The following is a 19,791-nucleotide window of genomic DNA, read 5'->3' as shown; positions in this document are numbered from 1 at the left end:
ATGGAAACTGTAATTTGCCACACAAGTCTTTAAATTATGTGATAATGACTTTGTGAAAAATTCATGTTTCTTTTCTGAGACTCCACAGGACGAGTTTTAACATTAGCGGCTCTCAGCCACAATGATAGACTTCAGTTCCCAATCAGCAACACAAATGACTTTGGCTGTGATGAGCAAATTACCAATCATCAGAAAGATGGAGAGTAAGAAAGGTCCAAAAAGTTTCAATGTCCACCTCTACTTTTTCTAAATGTTTTTTTTTTTTTTCATCCCTGTTGCTTCACAAGAAAATGCCCTCCATTGTCATAGTCACAATGGGAAGTTGTCAAAAAGATATAAGTTGTGAAAACTTTTCTCCAAACTTAAAGGAGTAGTTCACTTAAAAAAAAAAAAACTTTTGCTGATAATTTACTCACCCCCATGTCATCCAGGATTTTTCTCCATTAAATGCACTTTACTGGTAACCAAACGGTTCAAGGTCCAAAATACAGTTTCAGTGCAAACTGCAAACTGTTCAAAGGGCTTTAAACAATTCCAGACGATGAATAAGGGTATTATCAAGTGAAACGATCGTTCATTAAAAAAAATATATAACAAAGGTCAAGTTTTATAAGCTCAAATGGTCGCCTTGCTCTGTTCTGTGATGTGCGTTCGTTACTCTCCTGTTCGAACTCGTTCATCAAAATGAACGAATCTTTTTCTGAGTCAATTCGTTCATTTCGTTCGTTGAATGAACCAAATCACACAAAAAAAGATTTGCACTGAAACTGTCTTTTGGATCTTGAATTGTTTGGTTACTTACCAGTAAAGTGCATTATATGGAGAAAAATCCTGTAATCTTTTCATCAAAAACCTTAATTTATTTTCGACAGAAGAAAGAATGACATGGATATCTTGGATGACATGGGGGTGCGTAAATTATCAGCAAAAGTTTTTTTTTTTTTTTATAAATGAACTACTCCTTTAAACTATCTTCACATTTTTATATGACTGGTGACACAACGTAACTCAATAAAACCATACTGTTATACATTAAAACAAGGGAATGAAGTATATGAAGTTTGATTTTAAGGTTGAATTGTATTAGCAACACAAGGGTATATTCATGTTGTAAACATGTGTTAGCTAAAATGTTGCCTATTTGTATGCTGCTGTCATGACGTTTACGCAATGCTGTAAAGCCAATAAATCACCATTGAATTAATATGCTATTTAATAAATGATTTCCATTGTAACAATGGGGCATGTTGTTACAAAAGGTCAGTGTGTGACAGTTCTTACCTTTTTTCTGGGCAATAACAGTTGAAATGTGTAATAGCTTTTTGTAGCAAATATTTTAGCCTACACAGAAAATGGCTTTCCAAACAACTAGCTCATTCATTCTTTTCCCAACACTGTGCTCAGAACAAAGCTCATCATAGTAGTTTCGATCAAAAGCAACCACAAGCAATCCAAATACTTATTCGAAAGTCCTACCTTTCTGTAAACCAGCATGTTTGGTGAGTCGTCCGTCTCTCCATTGCTATTTGGATGGAGACTGTTGTTCTTCGCCATGGTTCAAAAACTATGCAGAACAGCTACTCCAGTGGATATACACCTGATAGAGAAACAAGGCACACAATAAACAATGATACACCTGGCTGCTTAAAACACCAAATATTGCATGATATGATAAAAAAGAATAAACAAATGAAAATATTTATGGCACTGCAACATTGCAGAACTAAAGATCCGTTGACAATGTCAATGACAATCCTGATTGTGTCATTTCTGATGCTTTACCAACGATGTTTGAGTGAAACCCAAACTGCACGGCTATCATTTGGATTGCAATCATCTTAAAACCAGGATTTATTACAGGATTTTTCCTCTCAAGGTTAAAATGAACATGTAGACGTAAACACTAAAAAAAAATCCTGATGACAGCAGGTCACAGATCAAACACACTTCTCAGTTTTGCAGGATCGGTGGGACACTGTTTCCACCTCGTGCTGCATCCGTATGTCATGCATGTGAAGGCTTAATGGTGTGTCAAGCGAGATTCGCTGTCTTATCTTGCTCCAGACCGCCAGAAAATGGAGCAGGAAGCTAATTTTCGTGTAACCAAAAACGCAGTCTTGCACAGAGACTCGATTCTTTCAGAACCACAGACAGCTCCTCGGGCGGAATTGCAGACCCTTGCACGAGTCCTCCGAAACCTGGCATAACCAACAAAATGCACAACACAACCACAAAAGCATCACTTATGTTCACTCTCACCTCAAACACGCCCCGTCTCCCCTGATATCAGGATCCGCGATCCCAGAGTGAAGAAAGCTCGTGCAGTTCGTCAGCTATCAGACGTATCATTCATTGGACATATTAGTGATCCTTTTGCTTGATGCTGACGCGTTATCGCGCGCAGGGATTCTGCTGAAGGACGGGGCACGCGCCAGCGACAAGGGCACGCGCATCCAACCTTGAACCAATCCTAAAGCCTAGACAAAAAGAGGAGGGGGTGCTTTTCTTTGAGGGATTTGGCATTTGTGTTTTGTAAATAATTCTTCATAATGTTTAAATAGCCCAATAAATAATATAATAAAGGCTAGCTATTATATTCCTAATAAATTGTTATACTACTTCGTTATTAAATTACGTGACTTAAACTTTCCATTATTATATTAAATAGGCCTACTGGTGATCTGTTGGAAAAATAAGTGAATTTATGACAGCTGTTGGGAGAGTGATAATGTCTATATGGAAATGACTGTCTGTCTCCAGGTGGCACACAGACAAGGCATTTAATCACACATGCAAACTGAGAATCTTGCCCAAAATGTGTATTTTATAAAAAATGCACTATTAAAAAAATAAGGGCTGAGACGGAAAACATTCTCTGATCCTGAAGGTGGAACCCTGAGCATTCTTGTTCTTTTCATTTGGACTTTGGTAAACTTTGCTTGGATTTCAGTAAACAAAACGAAAAAAAAAAAAAGTGCAAATTATGAACACGTGTACCTTGTAATGAGCACATTTTTATTTTTTAAGGAGCTATAGGATCATCCTGAGCTGAACTATTTTGGAAAATTAAAAATGGCCAAGCATCCTAGACTGAACCTCTTGAGATGGAATGACCCTAAGAATGAGTCCCTTTACCAATATTGTATGTATATGAATGTAATTTTGAATGTAATTTTCTCCTAACACATTGCAACAAAGCCACTACAGTATTTATTTATTTATTTATTAGTAGCCAAACACTACACAATAATGGATGGGTTAGGGATGAATATTTTAACATCTGCTTTTGATTTTGAGACCAGATAAAAACACAATTCCTTGAGGGTGATCATTGGACTCAGCGTACCAAAATCAAGACTTCATACATTTTTCATTTATATTCTTAGTGTGGATCAAATGATCACTGATGGGTGCAGACATCTACAAAAGAATGGTCAAAGTCATCATTAATCACTCTGCTACTCCCTCATGCATTTTAACAATCTAATGCACACTGCAAAATCACCTTGAGGGCAAATTGAAAGAAAAACAATTGTGGCAGAAAATATGCGCTGTTGTATATTGTTCATTAAGAGACATTAATGCATTTAAAGTTAAAGTGCCCATTGTATGTATGCATCTTGCCAATCTTGCCGGAAGTAGGAGATCATCCAGGTACTTTTTGCCTACACCTTTATGAGTTCGTTCGGACATATTTCTTTTGTCACATACTGTTTTTAGCCGACTAGGGAAGTATATGTGGTTTCAGATGTGCATGATGTTCTCTCTCATTAACAGTGACTTGTTGCCACTGGGCAGTTTTAATTTTACATTTAAAGTATATTTAAAATAATAATAAATAATTTCAAAATATCAATATTCAACATTTTATTTTTGAAAAACTGCAGGTTAAATACAGTCTGTGTAAATGAATCTAATAAATGCAAGTGGTGCTCACTGCAGAGCCAAATGACATCGAGCTACACCTCTCTTGATGTCAGGAGTCAGGGTATGCAGGGTTAGGAGCTGCATGCAAAATCGCATGCTTCCCTACTATATAATAGATGAAAAACAGTATGTGACAAAAGCAGTATGTCAAAATTCACAGTACTGATAAAAAAGTAGGCCAAAAAAATACATGGATGACCTTCTACTAACAGCGAAATTCTAATGTACAATACTACAGTATATAGTACTACAGTACAATACTTTCAGTAGAACATACTAGAGGGAGAGCTGAACTTCACACTCCACCCATGGCTCAGCAGTGAGCAGCCTCTCTCTGAATGCCAATTCAGATGCAGCTTGTTTCCTCTGCATTGCAAAAATGAATTTAGTTGATATGGATTTCATTTGATTGGTAACAGCCCTATTGTGTCTTATTATTCTAATTGCTTTGTTGATTAAATGTAAGAATTTGACACAAAAGATGATGAATCTAATTAGGTTAAAAAATGGCTTCATAAAGGTAAAATGCCCATTAAAGGTAAAAATTCAATTCAAACTTAATGAAAAAAAAAAAGATAATTTGTCACTACTGCGAACTGACCGCAGCACAAAATATAAAGCATATCACAAACTTTGAGAGTCAGGTGTGAACAACAGTCCCATAATATGATTTCTCATCTCAAAAATCATCTTGATTGTTTGTCAGCCCCCAAATGTAAGGAGGTATTAATTACCATTGAGGTCATCTGTTAGTGTAGGCTATTTTAGAACATACCATGGATCGAAAATATTTATGTCTTATCTTACACAGGTGCATCCAAGTTTTTGTCCAATAAACTGCTCTCTAGAATGAGAATGTTCCCTCCCCAACAATTCTGAGACCTTGAACAAAAGCAAATCAACTAGTACTGTTTTGAACCTGCATTCAAAATACATTCCATCCATCAAACTACTACACGACAATACGTTCATTAAATACATAACAATATCTATCCATCCATCGAAGGATATTTTAACATCTTCAAATAAAAATGTTTAATAAAATTACCTGCCACAAACTCAATCATTCTCATACATCCTAGTACGCAACCAGCGTGCTTGCACTGCTCCGCCCTGTGACCCTGTTTGGAGTCAGTGGTCCAATCAGCATATGCAAAAGGCGGGACAAACCAGTGGCTCCGTCCAATCAGTGGTCAGTCTAGCCATCAATCAAACTGACATCGTTTCTATTCTGAAATCGACACGAGAAGAACGAAGAAGAAAAACAATACATACATCACGTTTAACACAACGGGACATAATGTAGGGAGGGGAGATAACAACAGTTAAAACGAGTGCTTATTTTTCAAATAACGATGTCATCTTGTAGACTTGTGGATATCAGAACGTATGCTTTAAAAACAGGAACTCGATGTTTGAGTTTAAGCGGTTGGAGAAGCGAGACAAAAGTGATTGTTAGTTATAGCTTGCTTGAATAATTTATTACATCTGGACTGGACCTGCAGCGAAACTCATTACTTGGAAGTGCAACAGGTTGGAAAATGGTGTCGTGGATTATATCTAGGGTCATCGTGTGAGTATTTATTAAAAACGATTTGCTTTGTTTCTGAGCTTACATGTAACTGAAAAAACTGCTGACTGTGCATTTATTTAGATACTGATCAAATCTATGCATGTAACTCAACTGTGCTTTGCTTTTGTTCACGAGTAAAAAAGCTAAAAAATAAAAATAAAAACCGTTTTGTCTCCACTCAAATAATGTTACAGTTGCAACACTGCAGTATTTTCATGCATTTTTCCCCCCACAATCAACAAAGTTCGCACAGTCCTGAAAGTCTACAACCAGGAAATTTAAGTTTGATTTTCAGGCCCAGAAAATGAAAATCAATTCAATGTTAAATTGTCATGGAAATGTTTATAGCCAATATATTTTTTTTCTAGGTGTGGTAGATCTGAAGTATTTTACCAGCCAGAGATTTTTGACTGTGCAAAATCCTAATAGCCTACAGTCACAAAAGATTGGAAAAGTAATGGAAAAAGTATTACAATTCACAGACCTAGCAACCCCTGATTCATTTTAAACATGATCAAAAATTCACAAATTAAGCAGAAAAAAAACCCATCAGTATCGCTGCGGTGGTGGAGTAACGTTAGAACAGGAAATCCAACATGTTTTGGCTGGAGACCTGCTTTGGTTATTGTCCCTGTCCCTGACAAGGAAGGAGGAACTGCTGTTTTCCTGCTGGACCTTAATGTTACATTAGGTGTGTCCCTCTCTTTGTGGAAAGGTCAGCACAGGAAAGCACGTTCTGTGCCTCATCTAAGTAGGAGCTGTTTGCTGTGGGTTTGGTTATCTTTGTACTGACAATATAAGAGATAAGGTTTCTCTTACATTCTACAGTTATCACTGATAGAAATACATCTTATACTAGGTTATAGTCAGTTTCAAAGTCTAAAGGTCTTTTGAAATGCCTTTTGTGTTCTTACTGTTAGTGAACACGATGAATTATTGGATGACGGCAAACAAGGCCTAGCTGTTTTTAGAGATGTGCAGTAACATCATGTGCACACACTCATTTCTTTTTTTACCTTCTTTTTTTTTACCCTCACGAGTTCTCCCAGTGAACAGCGTAATAGGAAATGCATGACTAAACCATTGTGACTGTAATGTGTCCTCACATTATTCAACGCTTAAACACTTTCTTCTGACCAGAAGTAATAGCCAGACAAGGCTGTTTGGAAAAGATGACTTGGTGATGCTTTTGTTTAATTTCAAATGATATTTATTTTTTTTTTATTTTTTTTTTTTGAGTTAAGAAATGTTCTCTACTCTTGACTTCAGCACTTATTTTGCTTTATGGTAGAGATGTTTCAGAGTGGAGAAACGGTTACGCAATAAATGGAATCCATCCAACACCAGTCCCTCAACACACACACACACACCCATGAATGCACATAACTTTAGACGGTATCAGGCAGTGCTGTCGTTCCCATAGCTACTTGAAATGCCGGGAAAGACAGGCTGCTTACAGTGAAGGCCGTGGATTTACTGTGTGTATATACTGAAGTGAGGTGTTCAGCACCTCTTCTTTTTTTTTTTTTTCAATCTCATCCATAACTATTCAGTCATTTGACTGCCACAGAGACCTAGAGGGCAAACCGTCGATATAGAACTGCAGCATTTGCCTGTCAGTTTTCCATCCGTTTCAAGCCATGCGTATATTTAGATCAACAAAAATATATTGACAGAATGCATGTTTTGGGAACTTGTGAATCATGATCCAGACAGCACCTGCTTCAGTATTTAAATATCTGAAAACAGCAGGACATTCTATTAAAAAAAAAAAAAACTGTGCCTGAAATGGTGATATTTAGAGATCAAAAATGGCATTTTTGAAATGGCATTTTCTTTATAATGGTTTTCTATGTTAAAAAAATTAAAACTTAATTAGAAACTGCTCGTGGCATTTATACTCTGGGTTCATCTTCTTGCCTGTACATACTATGCATAATTAATAAGGTGTATTTAATATCACTGTCTTACTACTTTAGTACTTAGAACAAACCTGGTAAAAAAATAACTGGCAAGCAATGGAGAAAAGCCTTGTTCTTAATATACTGAATAAATGGATATTTGTAGAATTAACAGCATTTTGAATGATCAGTGTTTCATTTTTAAAATTTAATTGGCATGTATCCAAAGGTAAAGGCTGTATTTGCCATTTGGGTGGGCATCCAAATGAATGTTAAATATTAGTCATATTTCATTCAAAATTGTCCATAGGGATATTCAAATTCTGATTTATATAATAAGCCCATAAATATTTGTTATGGCAAAATAACCAATAAATGATTGAATTCTCCACTATTTTGTCTAAATAAAACACAAAGATCAATCCATTTAAATGCTATAAGTGAATTTAGGCACCACAACAATAGGAAAAAAAAAGATATCAGCTTCAAGATTTAACTAAAGACAGTGTTATAAAAATGTTATTGTTTTAAAATAAAGTATTAATTTTAAAGATAATGTGAATGTTAGATGATGGCAAAGGTAAACCAAAAGTAAAAAAAAAAAAAGAATCCCTAATATTGTCTGATAACCGATATAGATCAATCAATATGGAGCCCTAATTGTAAAGAGTGCTACTGTAAGCTTGAACCGTGATTTGTTTGCCTGTGCCTTTGGCATTTTAGAATATAGTAGTCTCAATTGCATGCCTGTTTGTGTTTCTTCGCAGTCTTGTGTTTGGAACGCTGTATCCTGCATACTACTCCTTTAAAGCTGTCAAATCCAAGAACGTCAAAGAATATGTGAGTACTCAATTCCTTGAACAAACAAGACAATGTCATATGCATATCATTATCCAGCGATGTTCCACTGACACTTAATATTTGAGTTCAGAGAACGTTAACAGCCGTAGTAGATGGAGAACTCCAGCTGTTTGTATATCCCGGTTACTCTTAGTATCTGATAGAGGCTGTCAGTAACTAAACCCTGAGCTGTTTAGCATTTTGATCCTGTCCTTCCGCAGTGTATCCCCACTTTATGGTCTCTTCCAGCTACTTCCATTTCTCTCCTTACAAAATATAATGTATTTGGTATATACAATAGTATTTTGATATATACCATATAGTAATTTATCAATATTCATATATTGTAATATTTAAAGGTGCACTATGTAACTTTTTGTTTAAAATGTATGTAACAACTAATGAGCAAGTAACCTACATTATGTACCATCTTCCATATCGTGTTTTGCCTTATCCTGAATCACTATGATACCCTTATAAAACGTTTTTATATTCTGACTATTTTAGACGGAGCGGGACGACAACCGCTGTGAAGAACCTGCATGACTCGTCGTCATAAACATAAACCGAAAGAAGTAGCTCCGCTACAATATTCTTCCGCAATACGCATGATGCAGTTTTGTTTTTATGAACCGCTCGAGCACCAAAAAAGTTGTACCTTAGCTTAAATGGTCCTCCATGGTGTGTTTTTGCATTATCTCTTCTATACTTTCAACAAACATTTTGTGTTTGTGGTTTGACAGGTGCGATGGATGATGTACTGGATTGTGTTTGCACTTTACACAGTGGTGGAGACCATCACAGACCTTTCTTTGGCTTGGTAAATACTGTACATACTGAGTCACACTGTCTGAAAAGAGACAAATGATTGCTATTGGATTGCATGGAGTAATTGTGCATCAAGTGGTTTTATTAACATTTTACGATTCTTCTCTATTGTGTGGCTTTTCACTGTCCAGCCTTTGTGGTGTATGAAAAGGGCTTTTATCTGTTGCGGCACTTTGCAGATTTTGAGCTCCGTTTATTTTCCTCAGGCCACTTTGGGGAACCAGTCTGTTAGGTTCAGTTTCAGTTCAGTTAAATTTTGGTGCATTTCATTAGTTTCGTGACATTTAAAAAAGAAATAAATAAATAAGTTACTGGCTCGCGTCGTCCTAAATTAGATCAGCTTTGTTTTTAAGGATAGCTGAGGATAAAACTGCACAGAGTACTCTATAGTAGGGGTGGTTAATCTGTCTGATTTCCCGATTCGATTCGATTACGATTTTTTTAGTCCCGATTCGATTACAGTCGATTTTTGATTATTAACGATTCTCGATTATTGATTTTCCATTTCACAACAGTAAACGAAAATACACTAGATCAACATGTGATTATATTAGCAGCAGCAACATTTTGGTATTAATTGCACTTTTTATTTGTTTGATATTCATTGAAAATATAATGATGGTTAGTGAGGACATGCAAACATGCTTGTTGTCTACTACTTAGGCAACTCATTATCTTTACATTTATTAACTTTAATTTTTTTTTCAAAAGCAATTTTGTTGCATTATAATGCAAATGCACCTGGTTCTATTAATTGACAGCATTAAAATGTATTTTGTGATTTCCTTCAATTGAAAATATTTGAAGCAAGTTTGGGGGACTTGAAGGGCACCCGATTCAGAGAATCACCTAGAAATTCAAAAGAACAGCATTTATCTGAAATAGAAAGTTTTTGTAACATTAAACAATACCGTTCAAATGTTTGGAGTCGGTAAGAATTTGTATTTAATTTTTTGGGCAAAAGAAAAAAAGAAATCTATACTTTTATTCATCAAGGATAAATTAAGTTGATCAAAAGTTAAAGTACAAGACATTTATAATGTTACAAATCGATTATCTGAATCTTTTGTGTGTGACTATAAATAATTTGCTTTAAAAGTACAAATTAATGACCCATAAAGAATTAATGCACAATATATTTTATTAACATAGAACGACCAGGAAAATAAATGTGTGCTTGAACTAGGAGCATATACTTGTAGTAAATAAATAATATAACGACTGGTGCAGCCGAGTGTTTTTCCTCCTCTGGCTGGAAAGGTGTCATATATGGCTTATCATATTTGTCGTGTTTCCGTCATTGGTTTTATTCCACAAAGCGTACAACTAGTGCGGCTCTTGTCCAGCTCCTTTCCCCCTTCAACTTCAGAAGCCAAAATATTTCCACACGTCAGCTTTTAACCTAACAAGGAAAGTGTTTGGATCTCGCGTGCCATCTCATCTTTGTTATGTGCACGCCACAGACGGTCCCGCCACTGCACTTCCGCGCTTCACAGTTCCGTCTTTCGCGTTCCGTCAATATTACGTTATTATAAGTACATATAAAAAAATTTTTTTTTTGAAATCGATTTTTTGACATTTGTGAATCGATTCAGGATCGTCCACGTCCGCATCGCGATGCATCGAGAATCGATTTTTTTCCCCACCCCTACTCTATAGTAAAGGGTTCTAAAAAACATGGCACTAAAATTCTTAAACATAAATAAATAACAATAGTTTAAAATATATACAAATATATAATATCCCTTTAATTTGGCAAATTATTGTATTATTCAAATTGCTTAAAGGGAAAGTTCGCCTTTAAAAAAAATATGCTGATTAATTAGGTTGTGTTTATATCTGAATAAAAGCCTAAATTAAATCTGTTAAACAAATTAAGAGTTTCTTCAGATAATTTGGACTAATCCACTCAATTCAAATTGATTCGTTTTATGTTCTCTTGATGATCTTTTTGAAGTGTCAAAGTAGTATTCTATCAATAGAGGGACAGAAATTGCTCAGATTTCATTAAAATATCTTCATTCTTCAGTCTTATGGGTTTTGAATGGCATGAGGGTGAGTAATTGAGAATTTTTTTCATTTTTTAGGTGAACTTACCTGTACTACTAAGGTCCATGAGACTGTAGAGATCGTAGAGAAAGTTTAACTCAAACTCATTCTTTTTGTCTTCCGTCATCCCTCTATTTTCACATTAATTGCATTTGACTATGTTTTAGGTTTCCAGTTTACTACGAACTGAAAATGGCTTTCGTCTTTTGGTTGCTGTCTCCCTACACCAGAGGAGCCAGTGTCCTCTACAGGAAGTTCCTACACCCTATGCTGGCATCCAAGGAAAGGGTAATGAACCTAACACATCATCAGGTTCCCTGGGAATAGGCATTGACTGATAGTGAACACACAGTCATACTGAAATGTATTATGGACTCAGTAGGATTACATTGCCAATGATTACATAAATAACGTTAAGAGAAAAACAGATGGGTTGGGTTTGTTGGATGTCTTGATTATGTGATCATTTTTAACTATGATTTAAACTCCACGGCTCCTTTAACTGCATATCTCATTCCCTTTGTAATTGTGTGTTGTCAAAATCCTAGTTTGAGGTTAAAGGGATCGTTCACTTTGAAACCAATTTTTGGTATGTTTTTGCTTACCTCAAGGGCATCCAAGAAGTAGGTGGCTTCGTTTCCGCAGTAGTTTCAATTTTGATATTTGTAGGTCAAACCGTTCGTGACTGTCAGTCATATAATGCAGGTCTATGGTGATCACCACCTCAAAGAGCATGCACAGAAAAGTCAAAATTAAACATGACTTAATGACTCGTAAACATTTACATTTATGAGTCATTAAGTCATGTTTAATTTGGACTTCTCTGTGCATGCTCTTTGAGGTGGTGACCATAGACCTGCATTATATGACTGACAGACAAGAACGGTTTGACCTAAAAATATCAAAATTGAAACTACTGCGGAAACAAAAACACCTACATCTTGGATGCCCTTGAGGTAAGCTAAAACATACCAAAAAATAATTTCGAAGTGAACTATCCCTTTAAGGGTGAATTTTAATGATTTATTTATAGATTTTTTTATTTACATTATGTTTCGCAGGATATTGATGACTATATTGTCCAGGCCAGAGATAAGAGTTATGAGACGATGGTGAATTTCGGGCGTCAGGGCCTCACTATCGCGGCTGCTGCTGCCGTATCTGCTGCTGTGAAGGTATCACACAGACACGTGCTCATACTGGGCATTTGAGCTAAGCTAACTAACTAAGCTGATTTGGTCAGCTAACAGCTTTCATTCCATGTAATCAGGGACAGTGTTTTGCATTGATACATTACTTAATTTTTTACAGACATTTCTGAGATGCTGTTTTATACGGAGCACCACTGGTCCCACTTTGTCAAAAATAATTTATAACTATCTCGTGGCCTCAAGGTAGTAACTCGTGGCCTCATTGAGTTTGTGTGTGAGTTCACACTGAGAATCATATGCATCATGTACTGTGTGACCATGCGTCTTATATGGGTCTGTGCGTGGATGAGAGTGTGTGTGTGTGCGCGCATGTCTCAAATGAGTATGTCCGTGGAGAGTTCCGCGCTAAGTACTATATGTGTATGCACGTGTTTCATATACTGTATGTGTGCGTGAATGAATTTTGATTTGAGCCCTAGACGGCGCCTCATGCATCACGATTCGATACATGTCACGATACTGAACTCCTGATACAATATTATTGCGATGCTCCAAGACATGTTAAAAGGTGATCAAAAAAAATAATTGTTGATTAAAATGCTAAATTTGTTTTACATTGTGTGTGTAAATGAATAGGCTTGAACTTGGTGCTGGAAACTCAATGCACAGGACAATAGAGACACCAGATTAACAATATTCATGATTCTGAGGCTGAAAATACAGAATTATTATTTAAGACAAAAATGCTTTTTAATCTTCATAGACGAGATGTATTTAAAATAATGTCAGTCAATTTGTACTGGTAAACAAATATTCCTCCATTGCATTATTATACACTGTATTCAACATTATATATAGGAGTTCAATGTAGTACTGACACTTAAACTCTGAAAACATTCCCACAGAGTAATTATTTTGAGTGAACTATCCACGATACATATTGTTGCATTTTTGTATTTCGATAAATTGTGACATCATATATTGTTACACCCCTAGAACACACTAACTTAAAGCATACACATACAAAGATTTACATTACTGTATTACCAGAATTGTGATGAACTGTACTAGTAAATAAATAGAAGCAGAACTGCAGCAAACTGCATTGCACACTGAATAATAAAACAAAGAATATTGTTTTGCCTTACAGGGTCCTGTTTAATAAAAAAGGGTTCATGTGTTGGACACTTTACGATCTTGAGACCATGAGTTACTATCTTGAGGCCAAGAGATAGTTATAATAAATATTTTGACAAAGTGGTACCAGGGGGGGCTCCGTAGTTTTAAGCTCTTGTTGCTTATACAATTGATTTCTAGGGAATGGTATACCAGATTCTGTTTTAAATATTTAAGAACTTGATTTTTTTAGTTAAATGAAAAAAGAATACAGTTAAAAACTATAATATTATGAAATATTATTACAATTTCAAATAACTAATAATAGATTTCAAAATGTAGTTTATTAATGTGATGGCAAATCTGAATATTTTCAACTCCAGTTACTCCAGTCTTCAGTGCCACATGGTCTAATATGCTGATTTGCTGTTCAAGAAACATTTCTTATTATTATCAATGTTAAAAGTATTATTTATTTATTTTTTCAGAATTCTTTGATAATTGGAAAGTTTACAAAACAGCAGCTTTTGTTACAATATAAATGTATGCTTAATTCAATGCATCCATGATGAATAAAAGTGTTAATTTCTTTAAAAAAAAATCATACTGACCCCAAACTTTTGAATAGTAGTAGTCTATATACTTCTGTTAAAATACCTTTAGGTCAGAATGATTATTTTCTGTTATAATTTGTTTATTTTTAATATTAAGACAGATACTGCATGGAAATGAAAACAAGAGTGACTCAATAAATATTAAATGTGCTCTTCACTATTGCCTCTCTTGTTCTCTCTTTTTATTTTTATTTTTTAGATTAAATGTCTGGCCATGTCTGATTCTTAAAAGAAAATCCCCAACATTTAGTGCGCTTCTGTTTTTTATTATTTTTAAGTAGTGATGCTTGCTAAAGTCCACTGCTCATATCTAGAGACAAAAATATCTAGGGTTGGTCTCTTTCGACTTTTGACATCCTAGCAACCGCATAGCAACACACTAAAATCACTGCACAGCAACACATTATGCAGTTTCTAATGTTGTTCTAATCTCACATTTTCTTCAAAAAAAACAATGTAAAAAGCTAGCACAAATCTTCCTGTTTCCTTTCTCTTTCTGTCTATATGCTAAATTAAACTCCAGCAGTAGCTTCTGCACCTGTCCCAGGTAACTTGCTTTCTTTTTCTATCTGCTGTAACCTGTAACCAGCACATCATTAGACCATTATTAACAGGTCAATGCCTTCAGATAAAAATATGTCTTTGCTTGTGTATAATAAAAAGCACACAAATGAAGGCTTTTTGGTTCTTGAATTGTGTTTACTCAATGCCCTGTGTACCATAGATCATGCATATTGACAAAGCTGATCACATGACTTGTGTCACAGGGACAGGGTGCCATCAGTGAACGTCTGAGGAGTTTCAGTATTCCAGACCTAACACAGATCCCCTCTGAGCAGTCAGCCTTCTCCAACCCCAGCCGACGACGGGCCCTTCAGCCTTCTAACCCCAACGCTGTCCATTCTGGTGAGCACATGCTCTAATGACATCATTTCTGATTATATAATGATAAATGATTGATTATGTAATTATGAAAAATTACCACATACTGATTTAACTAAAGAAACAAATGAGCTGTAAGAGTCAAAATTAGCAAAAGACCTCAAGGGCAGATGAACCCTAGTGGAGCACATTGTCTGTTAAATAATAACTATTACAGTATGTCTCCCTCTAGTGGTAGAACAAGGATTGAAAAATAATCCTTTTGGAAACTGATGGAAAGTCTTGCTGTTCAAACAATTCAATTGAATTCACATTTATTTGTATAGCGTTTTTCACGATTCATATTGTTTCAAAGCAGCTTTACAAAAAAATGCATGTTTCTTTCTGCATTACAATTTAGAGTAATCTGTTATCAGGTAATATTGCAAGTTTATTTAAATGGAGCATTTCATAGACTATGGTAATTCAAAGTGCACACAGAAAGGAATTTAAATAATCACAAAAATAAAAGCAAGGAAAATTGAAATGGTTTAAAAAAGGAATTAAACAAGATATAAGGATGATATAGTTATAAAATTAATTAAAAAGAGTAAAAAGATGATGCATAGATAAACTTCTCATCTGGCAAAACACTGGTGTATCATATTTTCACAGCCGCTTGTTTTACTATGTTGTACTGTGTCTGTGGTGTTCTTTCGGCACGCCCAAGTAATCTATTTGTAGGTCTCCAATAGACCCCTGTTTTTCCCTAAATAAGACATATACTATTGTAAGATAATACAAATCATGCAGTTAGCAAACATCATGTATTTATTTTGGACAAAAAATGCCAAATGCCTTTCATAGAGAAAGGAAGACCGCATTCACAATAAAAGTAAGCAGCATTAACATTTTCCACTATATTCCAATATATTCCAACTTTTCATGGTGCGTTCTCTCTCTTTTTTTTTTTCATTCCACAAATTCACAAAATGAGTTTAAAGTGACAACAGAGTGCGTAAATGATGATAGAATTTTAATTTTTTGGGTAAACTAATTCTTCAAGGTTCAATTCCTCTTGTTTGAGATCTTTATTGCTTCCTCTGTGCATCTGCTCCAACAGAGCCATATACACAAGCTGGGGAGGGGCATGAGGAAGAAACTGATGGAGTATTCTCTGAAGACGAGGCGTCAGTGCAGAAGGGCCTGCGCAGATCTCAGAGTGTCAAACTCACCCGTGCCAAAGCAGCACGCAAAGAGGTACATGCAAACATTTTCTCTTCAATTCTATTATAATTAGTGCTGTCGAATCGATTAATCGCGATTAATCGATTTGACAGCACTAATTCAAATCTAAAGTAGGGCTGTCAAACGATTAATCATGATCAATCGCATCCAAAATAAAAGTTTGTGTTTGGTTGCACTGTGTATAATTATATATATATATATATATATATATATATAAATACACACATGCATGTATATTTAAGAAAAAAATATTATTTATATATAAATTATTTATATATATATATATATATATAATATAAATTATATATAAATCTATATACAGTATATACATGAAAATATTTCTTAAATATATACAAGCATGTATATGTATTTTTATATATAAAATAATTATTCACAATACACCCACATATATTATGTAAATACAAACTTTTATTTTGGATGCGATTAATCTCGATTAATCGTTTTACAGAAACAAAAACACAAACACAAACATTTTCCCTTGGGGTCTCGGATTTTAAAACCCCACTGTAGTATTTACTGAAGATTAACTATATGTATTGGTGTTGTATTGTTTTTTTTTGTTTGTTTTTTTGTTTTTTTTTAAGCCTCGCTATGGATCTCTGAAGCTGAAACCCCGAAGGCGGCAATTGGTTACATCATCCACTTTTGACCATCCTTGATTGTCCAATACAAACTAACAGATGGGATCAGCATCAAAACTGCAGTCTAATCCTCGGTTTAAAAATGCTCAAGTTTAATTCTAAACTTTTGTCAGGCAATTCTGCAAAATAATGCTCTTTCAAAGCAGCACTAAACGCTACAAATTACAATAGCATGAACAATGACATTTACATTCATTCTTTTAGTAGATGCTTTATCCAAAATGACTTACAGATGAGGAATACTGCAATACAAGCGACAATTATGCAGAGTGATGACTAATCTTGCGTGCAGCATTATTTGTTCAGAAAAAATACCAAAGTCTAGTATGAGTACAGTCTTATTTATAAATGGATCCGAGCACATCTGATCTGTTACTTGACCTGAACCTGCCTCTGTAGAGACATCTCTTGTTACGCGGAGTAGAACGGATATCGTGGTGTCCTCGCTCTCCCTCTGCAGGGGCAGGTGTCAAAGGTTACTGTAGCAGTAATGAAATGGAACAGAAAAGTGGGCTAACAGAATGAGTGTGCATGTTATAGAAGTTTTTTTTTGTATTCAGCATGTTAATGTTTACAATTCCCTTAGTTCATCCAGAATAAACATTATGTCATTGTTTATTAATCCTCAAGTCATTCTAAACCCATTCTGAATGTAAAATTACTATTTTTGGAGAATATATTTTTTCCAAATAATTAAAGGGGGTTCAATCTGTCAAGCAAGCTCCAAAATGAAAACCAAAGCACAATAGAAGTGTCATAAAAGTGGTCCATTTGACTAATCAGATCTCTTAGACTATGAGCTGTCCTGTGTCAGATGGGTTTGGCTCAACTATGGTAAGATTCAGAGTAATAGAAAAAAAATGTTGAACCCATTTTTCTCAATTTCAGTGTTGGTGTTGTTACAGCATTTTATCTACAAAAAAGTAAAAAACTACAAAAAAAAAAATCAGAAATTTTAGGTTAACAACACCAAACCATTCACCACCGGTTCAATTCAGAACTTCAATGTGGGGGAATTCGGTGAATGGTTTATTATATTGGGAAAAAATAACCTGGATATTATTCAAAACTTCTCTTTTTATGAAGCTTTGGAATGTCATGAGGATTGGTAAATTATTTTTCCTGCTTTTTTGGGGGGTGAACTATTCCTTTAACTTTTAAATCTGTTATGAAATATTATAATAGTTAGTTTTCAGTCTTAACAGTATTTTTAAAAGATGTTTCCGAATACATTTCTTAAGTTTGAATGTCTTGGGTTTGTATTTTGATTTTTCTTTTTACATTTTGTGCAATCTATTTTTTAATAATGTACATTCATTTTAATCATGTTTGTTCCTGTATTTAGTCTGTCGTGCAAACATTTTTCAGCCGCCTTAAATTGAAACAACAAAATGCACTTATCAGCATAACATGTATGTTTGCAAAGCGTGACAGGAGAATGAATCTGATGCTTGTTGACAGAAATTAAACATTGTGGTTTGTACATGTGTAAACCGTGGCAATGATTTGTCTGTTTTTGAACATGTTTGCGTTACGTGTTGGACATTTAATTGTAATGTTTGGGAAAAGCCTGAGCATTGGGAGGTGTTAGTTTTGGAGAAAACGTTTTGACTAGATTTGTGCCCAAGAGTCTTTGAATGTGTTAGTAAACCCTGGACCTAAAAGAATAAGGTTTATTTTCTTTGACCTTGGGACAAGTCATGGAAAACCATGGAAATACCAGGGAATTTTAAAAGGTCTTGGAAACATCAAAGAAATCTTTTTGTTGTTGTTGTTGTTTTGCTCTAAGCTATTTTATGGACTAGATATTGTTTTATGAATGCCACATGTAAGCGTGAAACATCAGTATGTCAGATGAGGATCTCTTTGGAGACAAGACTAATAAAACACTAAATATATTTTTGTAAACTAGTATGTGTAATCTTTTATATCTAGTAACTACCAGATTAATACATGAGGTACAAAAAAGATCTGCTTCAGCAATCTATAATTACTTTTCTATATTATTGTGTACTTGGGAACAACTGGAAAGGTCATGAAACACTTGTATTGAACAAAAAAAATGGGAACGCTGTGTGTGTATATACAGTTTAAAACAGTCACCAATTAGTTATAAATTAGCCTAAATTGTAATCTCCCTTTCAAACTGAAAGGCTGTTTATTAATAAAATAAATGGCTTTAAATATATAATAAATGTTAATTCCTTAATGGCACCCAGTTAATGATGTCTGTCATACTGCACTTTCTCCAATGACCACTAGAAGCAGTCAGGCTCTGTTTTTCAAAGTCACCCCCTTGATTTGAACAAGAACACTCTTGTAGTTAGTTTAGGAAACCTCTGCAAAGATATCTTCTTCTTTTTTTAAAGAGTTAACCCCTACAAGCCCAAATCGGTTTTATTTAAACATGTCAATGGCCTTCTCCATAATAAGAAGTGATAAGAATCTTATTTCATGCAGCTTCAAACATGCAAAACAGAACAGAGAAAATTAGTGATTTGCATCACCTTTAGATTTGAAGCGTCGGAAAGTCGTCATATCTGTTTATGTGAGTATGTGTTTAACCTTTATGGGGAGCCATCTGATTTAAATATATTTATACCTTTAGGTTATAATGACACTCAAACAGACTCCCATGTGTTGAGTTTGGTCTTGAACTGCAAACTCCACATTTAGTTTTGTTTTGTTTTTTTCACTAAGACATGACAGTGATGGACTCAATGCTCTTGATAAATGCAAATAGTGAGGAAGGTTTTAGTTTGCGCGTCACTGTATCTGTGTGGTCCAACGGCAGTCGTTTCATTGTGGTCTCTATCACAGGACGTGTCTAATTCTTTCAGCACTTTAGTGTGGAGACGTCCTGTGTCTCAGATGCCGTCAGAGAGAAAAGGGGAAGAGAAGAGGAAAAGGATGAGAGAACTAAGAGAGGGAATGAAAGAGAAATGGGTTTCTGTCATGAGGTCGAGTTTGTTTGTGCAGACATCAGTGAAAGAGTGAAGCTACCTGTTTGTCCACAACCAT

General features: G+C 35.0%; 2 protein-coding genes across 5 annotated transcripts in view; one reads left to right on the top strand and one right to left on the bottom strand.

The window, feature by feature from the left end:
* Positions 1–5,040, bottom strand: part of rgs7a (regulator of G protein signaling 7a) — a 59,554-nt gene extending 54,514 nt beyond the window's left edge. Inside the window, exons 1-3 of one of the 4 annotated variants that reach the window (XM_039670794.2) lie at positions 4,976–5,040; positions 2,260–2,477; positions 1,477–1,597 (exon numbers count right to left, since the gene is read on the bottom strand). In XM_039670794.2, the coding sequence (XP_039526728.2) occupies positions 1,477–1,554 (78 nt within the window). In that variant the 5' untranslated portion in view covers positions 1,555–1,597; positions 2,260–2,477; positions 4,976–5,040. Of the gene's footprint in view, positions 1–1,476; positions 1,598–1,945; positions 2,201–2,259; positions 2,478–4,975 lie in introns of those variants that run through there. The other 3 variants (XM_089120278.1, XM_039670819.2, XM_089120279.1) reach the window with 3 other exon arrangements.
* A 115-nt stretch (positions 5,041–5,155) lies between these two features.
* Positions 5,156–18,668, top strand: reep3a (receptor accessory protein 3a). Its single transcript, XM_039670832.2, has 8 exons — positions 5,156–5,500; positions 8,169–8,241; positions 8,985–9,061; positions 11,286–11,406; positions 12,180–12,293; positions 14,767–14,905; positions 15,984–16,120; positions 16,714–18,668. The coding sequence occupies exons 1-8, from the start codon at positions 5,469–5,471 to the stop codon at positions 16,786–16,788; spliced, it is 768 nt and encodes a 255-aa protein (XP_039526766.1). The 5' UTR covers positions 5,156–5,468; the 3' UTR covers positions 16,789–18,668.
* The last annotated feature ends 1,123 nt before the right edge of the window (positions 18,669–19,791 follow it).

Source organism: Pimephales promelas, chromosome 15, assembly GCF_988280905.1.
Source record: "Pimephales promelas chromosome 15, fPimPro1.hap1.1, whole genome shotgun sequence".
In the NCBI taxonomy this organism is placed as follows: Eukaryota; Metazoa; Chordata; class Actinopteri; order Cypriniformes; family Leuciscidae; genus Pimephales; species Pimephales promelas.
Note: the sequence above shows the minus strand (reverse complement) of the source record. Positions and strands in the feature narration are given on the sequence as shown.